General features: G+C 39.6%; 1 protein-coding gene across 1 annotated transcript in view; it reads right to left on the bottom strand.

Annotated features, from left to right (window-relative positions):
• Positions 1-10,269, bottom strand: part of LOC136874813 (serendipity locus protein alpha) — a 176,022-nt gene extending 165,753 nt beyond the window's left edge. Inside the window, exon 1 of the mRNA XM_067148489.2 lies at positions 10,054-10,269. Coding sequence (XP_067004590.2) covers positions 10,054-10,119 — 66 coding nt within the window. The 5' untranslated portion in view covers positions 10,120-10,269. The remainder of the gene's footprint in view (positions 1-10,053) is intronic.
• Between the last annotated feature and the right edge of the window lie 7,614 nt (positions 10,270-17,883).

Here is a 17,883-nt window from a genome sequence, read left to right on the forward strand (position 1 = left end):
GAATTGAGAGAAAGAAGAAGAGCTGCTCGACTAAGTGGTATGTTCCGAGCTGTCAGCGGAGAGATGGCGTGGAATGATATTAGTAGACGAATAAGTTTGAATGGCGTTTATAAAAGTAGGAAAGATCACAATATGAAGATAAAGTTGGAATTCAAGAGGACAAACTGGGGCAAATATTAATTTATAGGAAGGGGAGTTAGGGATTGGAATAACTTACCAAGGGAAATGTTCAATAAATTTCCAATTTCTTTGAAATCATTTCGGAAAAGGCTAGGAAAGCAACAGATAGGGAATCTGCCACCTGGGCGACTGCCCTAAATGCAGATCAGTATTGATTGATTGATTGTACGTTGCAGTTTATCGTGCGAACGGAGCAGGAATACGTCCTCTTGTTGCTCTGTTACCATAATCACGCTCTAATTATTCTAGCCAGTAATGATGACATCAATGAATTAGTGGAACTTGATTGATTGATTGATTGATTGATTGATTGATTGATTGATTGATTGATTGATTGATTGATTGGTTTGACATTAAGAAAAATGTACAAACTTTTCTGTGAGCAGTACCCAGAAATTGAGTGTAAAGAAAGTACCTATAGGGATATTTTTAAGTCTGTCTTTAAGCTGAGATTTGGTCTTCCAAGATCCGATGCTTGTGTTTACTGTGATCGTCTTTTTATTCGCCTCATTTTAGCAGAATCAAATGATGAAATGCAAAAAATAGAGGAGGAAAGTCAACTTCACCATCGCAGATCTGAGGCAGTATATAAATCTTCGGCAACTGATACTGCTGTTAGTAAAGAAAACAAGGATGTTATAATGCTTTGTGTTGACTTAAAACAAGTTTTATTTCTGTCTCAATTTTCATCATTTATCTATATTATACCAAAGGCACTAGTCCTACTATAACCTTTCTATCCACAATACTGGCAATAATACTGCTTTTATGTGCTTCTGGCATGAAAGCATAGCCTAAAGGGGTTCTGTTCAGGTTTCTTCTTCAATATTGAAGTATATTGAGACTTTCCAACCACTGAAAATAGGTGAATCAAGGCATCTCATTATGCGGTCAGATAGATGTATAGGCCAAAACAGTAACTGGTGGATTATTGCTCTCTTCCAACATTTAAGTTAATACTGAAGAAATATTTCTCTATTGTTGAACAGTATTTATAATCACTGGTCATAGCTTCCTGCCCTGTGACCGGAATTTTGTCTTAGTGGAAAAGAAGAAAAAATCAGCAAAATTGTATGAACCTAATGACTGGGTGGAAGTCATAGCCAACACTAGCTCCCATTTTTAGTCTGTGTCATGGAAAAGGAGGATTTTAAAGATATGAGCATAGTTGAAAATTATTTCAGTAAGGGTTCATTCAAGATCATGAATGATGACCCAACAACCATTCGTGGAAGGAAAAGTCATAATATTCTCCAGCCATGGATTAGTCAGAGTATTGCGAAGAAGACGAGAGGTACTGGTTACAGAAATTTACCTCCAGTGAATGTCCACAGTTTTTCAAACGTGTATTCAAAGACCTCTGCCTATTACAGCTGCAAAAGAAGGACCTATTGGATATGTATAGATACATTCCAGTTAATTCTAGAAAATTCTATGAGGACCTGTTCTCATTAAATTTAATTTAATCGCAGAATTTTCAGCATTTTTTAATTTCTTAATAGTGACAAAATGTAATTGTCATCTTTTTTTGTTTCTCACATACCAGTACCTAACATAATAAGATATTTATTGATAATTATGACACTGTAACTAAGGGTATTAGGAATACATTAACAACTGGTAATGTTAAAAGTAAAAACAAAAAATATCTTTGTCAGTTACAACGTTGTTCTATTTTTAAAATATTTAATGCAATATTTTTTCAAAACGTAATTGTTGTATGAATATAATAACTACTTTACAACTTTTATATGAACATATAAAGTATAGCTAGCAGCAATTAGTTTGGAATTCTTTCAATATAAACAGTCAAGAAATGTTTTTCCCATCTCCTGTAAAATTTTCATTTTGTCAGTTACAACGTTGTTCGGGTGAGCCATTCAATTATCAATGTTATCTCTTCCTCCACTTTTGAAAATTGGTACTACGTTTGCACACTTCCATTCACTCGGTACACAGCCACTGTTAATTGATAAATTGAAAAGACGAACAAGGAGGGGACTAATGCTTCAGCACTTTGCACTAAAATAACAATGACCTGCGACTTTCCGAACATTGCAGGATGTTTACAAAGTGATCTTTTATATTTTGCGCATGCTAATTCCGGAACTGAAGTCAGTTTTCCCCTATCACATCAGGTTTTTGTACTAATTCAAAATGAAAATTTGATAAATGCACATGCAAGATTACTATTATCACATGTAAAGAACGCTCCTTTCTTATTATTTTCACCCACCTGAACACTCCTATCTTACACTGGTATACTTGTGTATGTGTGTTGGGTATTCAGCCCGAAGGCTGGTTTGATCCTCCACAGCTATGCCAACAGCTGTTATAGATGGCCTAGGCATCACTGAAGAGGCGTACTAGGGAAATGAGGAGGGAGGTAGCTTCCCAATGCTTTCCTCACCGAGCCAGAAGTTGCTCCCATATCAGTCTGCCAAGCCCACTGGGATGCACCCACCCACTGACCCTATGAGTGATATTTTCATACCATTCATAACAGCGACTGGCTGCATAAGGAATGGTATCACTAGCATCACACATACCTCAGTCACTTTCATATTGTCAAAGCCAAGGATGAGACTGAGATAGGTCAATGAAAGTAACAAATTTATTCTAGCCCATACCAGAAGACACTGTAAACACTACATCTCGCCAGCAAGGACATACTGGTATAGTTATGAACATAATATAAAGATATTTAGTGTATTGTGTTAACAATTTGTAGATAAACACAGCCAAATGGACCAAAATTTTCCACGCATTAAACCTCATAACGTACTGAGAATGGTAAGTCTACGGTTTCAATTTTATAATGTCCTACCTTAGTATAAGAAACGTCTTTGCCTTGCTTTTCGTATGGTGAGGAGCAGTTGGACCTTCTCTCTTTAGTAACCAGCAGTAATCTGCCAGCATGTTTTTGTTCCATTTCCCTTGATATCTGCATTCCATTTCCTGTAGATCCTGATGGAATCTTTCTCCTTGCTCTTTGCTCAGCATTCCTAGGTTCTCAGGGAAATAGTCCAGATGTGAATGTAACATGTGCACTTTCAAGCTCATTTTTCAGCCTAAATCTTGGAAAGAAACAAGCAATCTATCCATCATTTGTTTGTAGTCTGAATCCTTTGTGTTTCCAAGAAAGTTTTTGACCACATTCCAGAATTCTGTCCATGCCGATCGCTCTGCAGCACACATAACATCTTCAAAATTAGCATCAAAAAGAAGTTTTCTGATATCTGGACCTCTGAAAATACCCTCCTTGATTTTGGAATTACTGATGCCTGGGAATCGATGACACAGGTACTGAAAGCATTCACCTTCATTGTTTAGGGCCTTAACAAATTGCTTCATAAGCCCTGCTTTGATATGAAGCGGAGGTAACAGTATTTTGCTCTTGTGAACAAGAGTTTCTTGTTTTATGTTTTTTGATCCTACAATCCATTGTCTATGTGGCCATTCCTTTTGAGTCCAGTGATGTAACCTTGCTTCACTGTCCCACTCACACAGAAAGCAGGGGTGCTTTGAAATCACCACACACTTGCCACTTGTGTTCCTAGTACTTCAGTTTACACAACAGCATTTTGAGATTTCCATATATTTCTCGCATAATAACTGAATGGGCAACGGATATGAATGCAAGTTTTTTTCATTGTGAAGAAGGATGCACTTCAAACTATGCTTGGAGGCGTCGATGAAAAGTCTCCAGTCAATAGGGTCAAACTGTGGTGCTCCTAGTTCTAAGATAACCTCCAAAATGTTGTTGCAGTAAACCAAAGCTCCCTCTTCAGAAAAAAAGGGTTTAAATTCTTGTTCGTGATGTCTGTACAAATAGTACGTCGTCCCTGATGCCAACATGTTCCTTTCACGAAGTCTAGACCTGAGTAACTCGGCAGATTCCTTTGTAAGGCCCAGGTCTCGAACGAAGTCATTTAATGCACTTTGCTCGAACAGTCTCAGTTCTTTTTCAACACATTCAGGGGAGAAATCACAGTCAGAGTTAGTGCCCGCCATTTCTGCGTCAGATTCAGAAGAGGGACAATCCTATAAATGTTCTGGACGCTGTGGTACTGGTGTATCAGGGCCATGAGGAACGGATAAAATTGCAGATCGAATATTGCTTGGATATACAATGTTACCTTTGTTGCTGCTGTTAAATCCCTTCACATTTACACATTCACAGAACAGAAGTAGCAGTGAGTACTGTGGTCTGGGGGTTCTCGCCACAACATTGGAATACTGAATGGCAACGCAGTTTGCTAACATTCACCCATTGCCATAACAGCTTGTCTTGGTCTCCAAAAGTTTCAAGCCAAAGTGGGCTAGCAGGCCTTTCTCACAAACTCGGTTATATTGCACCGCTGTCTCATCGACACAAAACTTCCACGTACACAGCAGAATATATCTGGATTGTTCTTGCAGCCACGTCGCGGTATGTTGATAAATGTAAGTTCAATAAAAATATTTACACAGTACGTCACTCACATATAGAATGCTTATGAAGACAAAAATCTCTTTTCACCAGCAAGCGAAACACAACTCAGACTATCGCGGATGAAGCACGAGAGAATGGCGCCACTCAGCCAAAACTGCGCGTTGCCGGCTATGTTGTACATAGTTGCCAGCTCTACACTCTGAGTGTGATAATACAGGATGAGATGGCTGGAGGACATTGAATTAATAAAATAATAAAATGAATTAATAAAATAATAAATTAATTAATAAAAGAATATGGAAATCTACATTAAAGCAATACTCTTCCTAACAACGTAAGAGGTGCATTAGTGCTTGTGATGAAATAAATGTAATATAGGATTTTTGAGAAGTGTGATGTGATGGGGAAAAATGAATATCGGATCCTGATTCAGGATGCAGAAGTCATCCTAAAAAGCAATACAGTATGGTGGCAACGAAACCATCGGAGGACAGTGTAATTGCAGGTATGTTGTCCGGCCCGGAAGCAGCAAGTGGTCGAGTCTTTCGGAGGCTGTTAATTACCTCGTACTCCGTCAAGTAAAGGTTGCAAAGAGAGAGGAGTGATGGCCGAGTGGTGTTCGGGTACATATTTGTACTTTTCCCTGGCTCATTAAAGTTCCCTTTAAATTTCTCCCTGAACGCTGTGGCAATAGCCTCGAGGGAGGTAACAGTTGTTCCGTTAGAGTAAAATGCATTTGGTGCTGAGTTGCCATGTTTTCTATTCAGGAATTTCCACATGTCTTTGCTGTTGCCACTATATTGTTTACGTATTTTTTGTATTCTTCACGGATGAGTTGCTTGGTTGTGTTCCTCACACATTTATATTCGTCCCACGTAAGATCATTGTATCCGGTTTCCATTTCCTATAAAGAGCATTCCTTTTGCGAATCATTTTGATTATTTCTTTTGTGATCCATGGAGAGTTTTTCTTCGTATCGATTTTTACGTCAGGCACCACTTTGTCAACACAGTGAAAGAAACTTTCTTGCCATCTAGACCGTACTGAATTTATGTCCACAGTTCTTAAAGATAATGGGTTGGGTAGATGTTTTCTGAGTAGGTATGATAGTAGTTTCCAGTCAGCTGTTTTGTAGTTATAGACTTTTACACTTTTTTTACTGGTGGCTTCTTATATTTTAGGGTGGCTGTAACTGCTAGGTGATCGGAAAAGCTGGGGATGACCTGTGCTTCTGGTCGAGATTGACAGCCATGCCAAGAAATGAGAATCAACCACTAAGATACCATGGGTTTCAGCCAATGCCACCATAGCGTGCTTGCTATGGGCTGAGCCTATTAGCAGGGATGTACTTGTTAAAGTCCCTCGCCTGGAAAATTTTATTTCTTCTATGGTGCTCTCAAGCCGGTCATACGCCACATGCAGATTTAGCAACACCACCTCATACAGCCCATATCAACTTGCCTGCGAAGAGATCTGATTGGCCAACTTCAGTAGTTGATAAAATTATAACGGAGCGAGATATCCATTTTTTTCCAATTATTTATCAGCATGATCAGCCCTCTAATGCTCATATACCCGGTTCACGCTGCTTCTGTCCACTCTGTATACAAGATAGATAAATACAGTATGTGTGTGTATATATATATGCACTATGAGAGACTCTGTCTCATTACCAAAAAACTGATGCTTGCTTAGCCATCAGATGATATAGATGTTGATTCCCATAGGGAACCCGGCACTGCCAGTGGCTCCAAGTAGCCTACGCACTGGCCTCCACGGTATGCACTAGCCATGCATCTTGGTGGGTGTGCTACGTACCAAATGATGAGCCCAACTTAGCCCACGGGGGTGAAGCGCTGGCAACCAGGAATGAGTTAACTGGAAAATATATAATGTCCAAAAATGGACCATTTTTATTGGTATTATAAATTTACTCACTCGGAACAAATATATTTGGGTTCCCTATGGAAATCAACATCTATATCATGAAAGTACATCTCAATCACGGCATGTTGGATTGCTATTTCCAAATCACAGGCACGGTCATGAACTTCCTAGCGAGAAAGGTACTTTATAATACATGGCTGTATGGTCCCATCCTCCTATATAGAGCATTTCTTACCAGACTATCATGACATAACGTAAGTTACTGTTGCCTAACGACAATCTGTCCATCAAGTCAATACAATCTTAGTGCCGTTTTGAAATTAAATTAATTTCATAAAATCAATCCAGCAGTTCTGGAATCCATGCCAGACAAACACACAAACAAACATACATACGGTAGTTTCACTTTTATAAATATGTGGCTTTCAGTGCCGAGTGTCCAACCTGCGCGTCTGAATCTGGGACGATGATGATAGCACTTAAGTTGAATAACACTATTAATAGTCATATGATAAATAAAACTAACCTCTCATTTTTTTTTCAATTTGTTTTACATTGCACCGACAAAGATAGGTCTTATGGCGACAATTGCTTAAGAAAGGCCTAGGAGTGGGAAGGAAGGAGTCGTGGCCTTAATTAAGGTACAGCCCCAGCATTTGCCTGGTGTGAAAATGGGAAACCACAGAAAAACATTGTCAGGGCTGCCGACAGTGGAGTTCGAACCCACTATCTCCCAGATGCAAGGTCATAGCTGCGCACCCCTAAATGCACAGCCAACTCACCCGGTCTTCTAATATCAAATAAATCCTCATTTGAACTCGCAAGACTCAAGGGGTAATTTTTAGAACGCCAGACAATATATCACTGTTTGGTACCTGTGAGTAAAGTGCCAGCAACGATATATCGTAGTTTGAACAGCACGCATTACTATCTGCATTTGGCATGATTACAAACAGCAGATGGCAATATCTTACATTTTGTTTCAAAAGAGTAAAGAACATTGTTTCTAATGTTATCACTACAAGGCCCATTTTTTCATTTATTTACACACATTGAACTGAATTTCACATTTCTTTTTTGGTCATGTGTCGATTGGCAGTTACGTTACGGTAATTACCTACTGAACTACTGAAAAGATACTTCTCAAATTTTCCATGTTTATTCACTTGAATGGCTGCATTGCAGGGAGATTACCACATTTTATCTGTAGTTTTAATTTTGAATTATTTTTACTGTAGGCCTATTGCTACCGTATTTTATAAATTTTATTTTTTTGTTTTCAAAATGTTCAGAAATATATTTTGAAACTTAACGGTATTGTAATCATTGTCGTAGTAAGTACATACCATCCTCAACCTTCCCCGCAAGTTTACAGTCTAAATATTCAAAGTTGTAAATTACGTGGCACTTTAAACAGGATCTTGCAAAATCCTATTAATCACCCTGGCATTCTTGACACATTCGCAGCATGACACTCAAGGGTAAATGTTGCGATCCAACAATGATCACCATCAATAGCACATTTGCCCTCACTCCGCATGACCACTACAGAGAGGTTTGGAATTGAATCGCCCAGCTGAATGGCTCAGACGGCTGAGGCGTTGATCTTCTGACCTCAATTTGGCAGGTTCGATCCTGGCTCAGTCGTAGTATTTGAAGGTGCTCAAATATGTCAGCCTCGTGTCAGTAGATTTACTGGCACATAAAAGAACTCCTGCGGGACTAAATTCCGGCACCCCGGCGACTACAAAAACTGTAAGAAAGCAGTTAGTGGGACATAAAGACAAATAACATTATTATTATTGTTATTTATTATTATTATTATTATTATTATTATTATTATTATTATTATTATTATTATTATTATTATTATTATTATTATTAATGAACTGAATCCAGGTCTTTGGCATGCAATTTAGAGATTAGACATTGTATGCCACCATCTCTCCTACCCTGCTGGCCAACATTCTGATGGTGAAAATATTTTCCACCAACGGGACTCGAACCACCAAACCATGGTGTTAGACTATATAGACTTGATGCCATAACGATCATGGCCCCCAGGCAGGCTGATATTAAAGGCAGCAGACACAATCAAGAAAGCCCAGTATTACAGCTGAGGGAGTCATCAGCCAGCTCATGTGACACTCCAACATATGCAGGCCATCTGACTAGGCAGCAGTTGTCTTACCAGGCCAGGGTCCTTACTGGGCTATAGCCTCTATGCCACTTTTTTGCTTCAAAATACTATCAGATAAAAGTAGGTAGCCAGGGGACTGGGATGCAGAGACTCTAGGCAAGAGGCAGGCATCAAAGAGTTGCAGTGTATAGCCACACATTGTAGGATATCAGATATTATATAGGCCACAGCACTATGACAGAGTTACAAAAATGATTTAATAGAATAAGAGTTGGAAATAAATAAAGGTAGGTGAAATAACTTTTTCTTTACTTATCCATACTTGGAAATAATGCATTAGCCTACATTTCTTCAAATTAAGCATTTTTTTTAACGTATAAATACATGTAGGTATCGGAGACATAATCACACTGCATGTAAGAAACGTTGTCATTTTCCAAAAACAGAGAAACAGTGTGAGCCTTTCATACACATAGACCTGGTAAACTGAGTAGGCCCCTACGACTTACTGCCTAAGCTTGGTTCAAGTTCAAAAAATCAAATCCTACAAAATAATAACGGACATCTCCACTCACTGCTCATTGCTATTACTTGACAGAAGCAGAACTTGTGCATTTGTCCCTTGGCACACATCAGAGTAAAATGTAGCTTCCAATTAAGACAATCATCAATCACCATTGATCTGCATTTAGGGCTTTTGGAAGAACCAACCAGCCTCCAGGGTAATGACGTTAATCACACAAGACAGGCATCTCCATTCAAAGTACTATTTAAAATGCACTTCACTCATAACATTTGGTTCGAAAAGAGTCATGGATAATATAGCAACTCAGATTTTCACTAAATAATGTACACTGAAGTCTCTCCAAGGTCTCAGACCTTGTATGAAACAATTACAGGCCCAAGCTGAGAACGTTATGGCAAGGTTGCAACCAATTATGCACCAGTAATCTGGAATTCATCTTTCCTATCTGGCTTCAAATTTTCAATTATTTTCCTCCTCCAACTCCACCACAGATTAGATTTGCCCTTGATAGCTCTCTCCCCCAATTCCACTGGATGTTTGTGCAAGTAACAATATTATGTACGTTTAGATCATTATCAAACTTAATTTGCTGATATTTAAGCATCAGGAAGTTCATTACGGCCTTCACTTACCTACAGTAATATTCCTCAAAGAGGCAGGCCTAAAGCTGTGCTTTCTTTCTTCAGAAACAACTGATAGAGACTGTCACCTGGGAGACTGCCATAAATGCAGATCAGTGGTGACTGAGCGAATAATAATCTCTTTGTGTTGCACACTTAAAAACCACGAATACAATATAAATATCTTAGATGACCGTAGAAGAACTTCATTTAGGCCAAGAAGCATTAACAAAACTAAAACAATACATTCTGCCCTTGTACAAACCTGATCTGCTAGGGGCTGTACAACTTTCACCATGGACTTAGTCTTCAAATCCCTAATATCCATCATTAGACATATGGATTAGTACCGAATACTAGGAAAACTTGCAATTATATTGGAATGGAACTTTTTGGTCGATGCTCGTATGCACTCATTAAAAAATAATATTAAAAAGTTGCGTGCCCTCCTCATACCCGCAGGCGTTTGGTGTTTGGCAGATTTGGCGCTGTAATTTCAAAATAACATAAACAACACAAGGAGTATTAACTTTAAACAAATTCGGCAGAGACAATACGCGACACTCGGCGAGATACCAAGGGACAGCCATTAGAGCTCTATCTAGCGGGTAGACCTGAGAACTACTGATTCAGTCATAAGAGCACGTGTATTTGTGTATGAAGTTTTGGTGTTATTTATGCGTTTTCAGTTAGTTGACAAAATAAAAAAAATTAGTAACGTGTGTCATTCCTTGATATCTCCTCTCAACATGAGGGGGAAGGTATGTGCTGTGTTTGGCTGCAGTAACTATGAAGTAGAGAAGAATGCGCGGTCTTTCTTTCGCTTCTCTCGTGACAAGAATGTGTAAGTAATATTGTGTTTGCATTATATATTCTTCCAGTTACAAAGAGATTTTTATAGTACTTCACTGCTTGAACCATATTTTAACTGGCTTAAAATATAATAGGCATATTTTATTGTATAGTGCAACAGTTAACCTTCAATACCGATGTGTTGTGGTAGGTGTGATCTGTGGGTTTTAAAATGTCACAAAAGTGATTTGGATAAGGTGTACAAGAAAGAAGGGACGTTACGCTTATATAAGAATTATATTATAAGATCTGTCCAGATCATTTCCAGGCCAGCGATCTTAGAAGTCCTCGACTATACAGCCAAGGCTATGTTACATTTTTACTCTAATTGTACGTAAATATTCCTCAAAGCATCACTGTCGACAACATTTTCATACTTTTCTTTCTTTTATTCATCTTCTCAGGTTAAAGCCGGGATTTTATAGATTTTCTTTCTGTTAGTAGGCTTCATGGTAAGAGGAAAATTGTCCAAATTTTAAATGTTAATTCATTGCTTCATCTGTGTAAGGAATGTGCCGATATTTTTATTGACAAATGTCATAATGTGATGATATATGTTTTTAATGAGAAAAAAGACAAATCTAACCGTAAAAGTTCAGGCAGGAATGCTAAAGCAAAAAAAAAAAGTCATGCATAAATGAAAGATCAAGCCATTTCACAGCAGTCCATTTCAAATCTTACTTATATGTCTAATTTCAGTCTTTAAGTACAGTGATAACCTTTTAAATAATTCTTCATTCATTTATCTAGAATTGCTTTGGCAACCTCGAAGTTAATATCTCAATAATGCTTTCTTTCTAGACGTAATTTATTTATCCATTTTCGTATTTGCATTTCCATTGATACTTGAATTTAGCGCGACATTTCAGGTCAAGTCACTAGGAGCGCCACCGTCGAATTGTCTCCCCTTTTAACAAGGCTAAATCCGTAAGTGTCGCATATTGTCTCTACTGTATTTGCTTTAAATTAGCTTAGGACCAAGGCATGTCTATAGGGATTCTTCTTCATCTTCTTCTTGAAAGGTGTGGTTGGACATACATATACACAAGGCAAAATCAAACTTTAAAGTCCATCTTTCTCAGCCATTCAGTTAAACCGGGTGTGAGAGCGAACAAATCGTCAGGAGTGCCAGGGTACGAATGAAGAGGACAGCATTGGACCAGATGCTCAATCGTCTGTTCTTCCAGGTTACAATCACACCAGTGGCGGTTTCTGGTATAGTGCAATGGAGCAATGAACCTCCAGTTTATATCAAATTGTACTTAACTACTTAATTTTCACAACTGCCTTGTCAATCTCGAAGCCTTTGCTAAGCCCATCTATCCGTAATATACTCGTACTGACTTTCAATTCAAGCGAGCCGCGCGAAGTCCTGGCTGGATACTCGTCTGAAATGCACCCCCCGTGCAAGGCCACATCTCCGTCCGTACCTTGGCGAAGGGTGTGGTGAGGTGTGGGGAGATGCCGACCAACACGTAGACAAGTCTAGGATATCGCAGAAACGAATATCCGTGATTTACGCATGCGCAATATGCCACTCTCACCCGTCTTCGTAATCGCAAATCGTGTTGTTCGGGTTAGAAAACTAGTACATGCCTGCCATCTGTTGCCCTTACAGGAATTTAACTACGGCAACAAAGAATAGTACATATAGTTAACACTAGTGTTGGAAAGCATCATAACTACCAAAAGTCACATTAAACTGCCAAATTCCGATTGATATTTTGTCCCGAACATATTACTAATACTTACTGAACATCTATTCATTTACCTTCTTTGGAGTAATTACTTCTTGGAGAGAAACTTACTTAAAAATCATTGAGACAAAAAATAGCGGGAAGATAATACCAATGAAAATGCTAACTGCCTAGCCCACACGAGTTCGTAAAGTTAAGTTATCAACGTTGTCAACAGTGCGAATACACATCCCTAAAGTTCCCTTCTGTTTTTCAAATGTGATACTAGTGTTTATAAAACTTTGCAGTATTTATCATAATTCGTTATATTATTGTACGCTGTGCAAGCGTGTCAGTGTACTATTGTGTAGTACAGAAACTTAATTTTTAAAACATAAAGAAGTTACAATCTTATGTCCGTGTGTGTATTTGTGTGCGCTGTGGTTGCGTCCACAATCTTTGTGCTCGGGAAAGGTAAGGAGCTACAAAATGAGTATGAACAGTGTCCAGATACCTAGGAAGACAACATTTTCTTCTCTCTCTCTTGAGCGCAAACTTGAGATTAAGAATGCCGGCCGCCCACTGCCTGATCTTGATATAACGATGCAGATTAAAAGTAAAGAAATCGTGCGTAAATTCAGAATGGATATAGGCCCTATGCAAAAGAATCGAGTGGATGTGTGGGTGCGAAATTACCAACAGGATGTTTTGTTTTCCCTTTTTATTTTTGTGAGTGATGAAAGCGAAGGGACTTGGACCAAAGTTGGAGTGGTAGTATGTGGGGGCGAAAGGGGGGGGGGGGCACAAGAAGTCTTCCTTCTGTTGAACCCCCAGTGACGAAAGTCACGCGCCGCCACTGAATCACACATTGGTGGACTAATCCAACCCGACTTGAACCTGAAGTAATTGCAACAACCATGTCCAGTCCTTAACCTGTTGATAAGGCACCAGAGATTTCCCAGTAGGTCAAAACCGTTTGGCTTTTTTTGTGGGATCAAGATGGTGGACACTTGTTCCCAATGTTTTTGTTGACCACTCATGCTTCCAGCTTTCATTTGGGTCAAATCCATCTGCAATGAGTTGCCTTGCAGTGACACTTGCTGGCTTCTTGATTGCAGTCGCTGCGGTGACGGATGACAGAATTCTTGGTGCAGTGGCAAAGAGGGTGATGCAAAGATTTTCTTGGCTTCCCTTAGTACAGCTTGCTTCCGCCTTAAGTGAGGTTCAATTTTGTATCCTTCAATTTTGTGTCTACCTACTTCACATGTACACTTTCCAACCAGACAGGAGCACAGGACTCAGCAGCCGAGTAGACAAGGCTGATGCCAGTTAAGCGTAGACAATCAGCAGAGGCTCCCCAGGAGGTACCACAGAGCTTATGCAAGTTGTTATTTCTTGCGGCGACTTTATGAGAAAGCTTAGTGATGTTGTCTTTGAAGTTCAGGATTCTATCTAAAGTAGACTGCAAGATATTTTGGGAAAGAATTGTACCCCAGCTTTCGTCCATTAAGCAGAACTCTTGATTTGTAGTTAGCAGCACGATTAACTAGATGGAAACAAGAGACTTCAGTTTTTGTTGTGTTGGGGATCAATCTCAAGGTCAATAAGACTGATGAGTGATGACACACGCAGCGGTTTTTGCCGAGTCGGGCGGGTCGGTCGCCGAGTCTGCCGCAGGCCGAGCCAGCGCATGTTTCTTCTTCTTCTCCTTGATCCTTATGAGCTCCTAGAATTCTGCCCAGTAAAAATCCTGAATTATATGAAAAACAATCCCAATATGTTTGTACCGAGGTAGACACTTCAATTATCAAATATAGTAGTCACGCACATATAGCACTACATGTATGATTCTAACAAGCAAAATTATGTACAGAAAACACTCGGTCAAAACTGATATTCTTTTTGATGATGAATGCGGGCTTCTGTATGGGGACCAGTAAAAGGTCCTGATTTATAGGAGAAACACTCGCAATGCTTATATCCTTCAGACAGCACAACACGTATTAATTTTGATGTACATTCACGAATAGCACCATAATGTTTATATCAAAATAAACAAAAAGTTGTACAGAAGACACGAGTGGAAGCAGGAGCGTCTGACCCGACGGGACGGGAAGAACGGTGCTTAGTATTACAATGCAATTTTGAATTGTCAAGAAAGTTATTGATCGCAGCAATTATAGCAGGGGTCGGATTTTATAGTAAACAGGAAATACTGGTTGGGAAAGGGTGTTTAAGACTGGCGAGTGGGCGCAAAAATGTCTGCCGAGCGGAATAATGTAACGGATATTGAAAAAAATAAATGATTGACATTTCCATCTCAGCCACACAACATGCGCAATCAGGCAGGTTGGTAATGTGAAATCTATACTTATAATTAGGGGAGTGAGTGCGTGATTGAATCGTAAACGATAAAGTTAGTAATATGTCGGTGGGATTAAGTACCTTTCATAAACCAAGGTTTTTGAGGGATAAGGGGTTGTAATTGATAATAAAATCGTTCTTTGTCTGTTACAGTATTATGCCACTCTGATTGACAGGCGTGATATGCGGCATCCATTAAAAAGGGGAAATAATCTGTCGGTGGTATGGGTACACGAAGGGGTAGCAGTCTAGCAGCACGTGTGGCGAAGAAATCCGCCTGCTCATTTCCGAAAATATCGGCGTGCTCGGGCAACCAAACTAATGTTAGATACATTCTGGATTGTTTTAACGTATAGATGAGATGCTTAACATTATAAAGATACCAGTTTGGAGAGAAAGAGAGAGAAGATAGAGATTGTAACACACTCAGGGCATCAGTATAAATAGTTGCTTTGGGGAAAGCATGGTTTTTTTATATATATATGAGAGCTTGCCGAATGGCAAATAATTCAGCTGAGTAAATTGAAAAGGTGCTAGGTAAGCGGTATCGTTCAGTTTCGTGGGAATGAGCCACAAAAAAGCCGCTCCGATCCCATGCTGAATCTTGGATCCATCCGTGTATATATATATGCCTCTCTCGGAGATGGTAAATCGTATTTTTTTCGTGGCCGGTTCTGTACATTGATGGACGTGGTTTGCTTGGCGGTAATCTATAGCGGATGGGATAATGATATTAGGCGTGAAAAATAGGCTGGCTGGTGAAAATGTGAAAGATGTGGTATAAGAGTTCTCAATAAAGCATCTCGATATACACGTAACGATACATATGCAAAATATTGCGCTGGCATTTGTTGGTTTCTTGGACGTTGCACTGCGTAATATTCGTGGAGAAGTTGCAATTTTGGGATAAGCGGATTGGCAACAAGTGCCAATTTTTAAGAATGTATTTTTTCGTTTGCATTTGTCGCCGTATCATTAACGGGGGCTCTCCTGATTCTACGAGAAGAGCATTAGTCGGAGTAGATTTGAGTGCTCCGAGACAGATACGTAGGGCTTGAAACTGTAACGTACTGAGGTGCGACAAAGTAGTGACAGAAGCAGTATCAATGATATGTGCCCCATAATCCATATTCGATATCATTGTAGCTCTATATAATGAGATCGCTGTAACAGGATCCGCTCCCCAATGCCAACGCGTGACATCTGCTTAGTGACGTAAATGTTGGAGATGTTAGTGCAAATTTAATTTATGATCTAGGATTATCCCAAGGTATTTGTGTTGGGTGGAGATTGGTATTGCATACTCATCAAATGAAATGGGGTGAGAACGATCATGACAACGAAGATGAGTGAATGTAATGCCGAACAATTTGAGATGGAGAGTTGAAGACCATTCGAATCTAATCATGACGCCACCTTGCCCAAGAGATTTGACATGGGTATTCTACATGTATGTATGTTATCATGGGAGAAGTAAATGACAAAATCATCAGCATAGGGAAGTATGCGAGATGAACGAACAATTAACTTTTCAAAATCGCTCATATATAAGGCAATGAGAATCCCACTGTAAATATCTCCCTGTGGAAGACCGCGTTATGCTTGGCGGCTTTAGATGAGGTGCTTTATTGATTTAACAATGAGCATGCGGTACGTAAGTAATTATCGTAATATATCTATAAAGCTGTTTGCGGTTCGATGTATGGAGAGGCGGTCCCAGGTAAGGTGAAGTGGTACCGGTACAGAAAAAAAAGGTCCTTGGATATCTAAAAAAATTGCAATAGTACTTTGTCTTCGGTATTTCGACAATAGTACATCAATTATGAAAGTATTAACGGCATCTTGTGAGCTACGCCCTTTAAAGTATGCATACTGGTATTTCGGAACAAGTTGGTAGTATTCTAACACCCACATGAATCGCTGTAGGAGTATTTTGAAGAACGTTTTTCTGAGACACGATCCTAATACAATTCCTCGATAGCTGTTAGGTTCAGCGACTATCTTGCGCTGTTTGAGTATGGAAAGGAGAAAGATGTCCTTTCTTTGTGGTGGTGTATCTGAGGTTGGCAAAATATTCAATGGGCACTTTTGTAGCACGAGGGGGTAGTAACTGGATCATCTTATACGTAATGTAGACGGGCCTGAGGCAGATTTGGAGGATGTAGTTAATACCGCTTCCAGTTCGTTGGAGTGAATGGGTTGCAGCAATATGGAGAAGTGGGTATTGGAGGGTGCAGGTAGAGAAACGGAAGCGGGGACAACGTAGTCGGGAATTATGGACGTAAAAAAGGGAGAAAGAACAGTGCTGGATATTGTCGCGGGCGTTACATGCTGTGAGACTCTTGTAAGAGCCCGAACTGCATTCCAAAGTTGGGTGGCAGTGATGTGAGTGTTTAAAGACGAGAAAAAGTCCGTCCATGCTTCTCGTCGTTTAGAATTAAAGACTCGCCGAGAGTAAGCGATATGATTTTTAAGGTGAAATAATTGTGGGGAGTTAAATTTTTGCGATACAGTTGAAACAATTGGCTTCGCTTTTGTATTATCTGATGACATTCGCCATCCCACCAGCGGACGCGCTGAGGTTGATTAGCGGGAAGGACGGTAGCTACCGAAAATGGGTGGTATATATTACCATAGTCGTGTAAAATTATTATAAGGGAAGAATACGTCAACATATTACCGGGCGGTGAGCTGAGTTGAGTGTTTATATAATTACTGAAGGTAGTTGCATCGAAATTTCTAAGAGAGCGCACGTTACATATACCAGTTGGGGCAACGGAAGACGGGTTCAGTCTCCCCACTCCATAAGTAATTAAGATCGGAAAATGGTCGCTTGAATAGGTGTCTGCTAGAGTATGCCATGCTGTTACGGGTACCTGGTGCTCCAACAAATGTTAGGTCCTTGGCATTTGGGGGAAATCCGGGCGGAGTTAGATGAGTGGGTGAACCATCATTAAGTATCGACAAGTCATGATGATGAGTCCCAGCCAGAATGTGGGTGCCCTTAAGCGTATCGGAGGAACTACCCCACATAATATGGTGACGATTATAATCTCTTAAGAGAAGGATCTTCGACACAGTATCAAACTGGTGAAAAAAGTTCCACCATTGGCTTTCAGTAATAGATAGAGTATGCTGACTGCCTTAGGAGAAACCAGCATGGTAAGGTTATTTCATTTAGTGTGCAAGATGTATGAGACAGG

This window comes from Anabrus simplex, chromosome 5 (genome assembly GCF_040414725.1).
Source record: "Anabrus simplex isolate iqAnaSimp1 chromosome 5, ASM4041472v1, whole genome shotgun sequence".
NCBI lineage: Eukaryota > Metazoa > Arthropoda > Insecta > Orthoptera > Tettigoniidae > Anabrus > Anabrus simplex.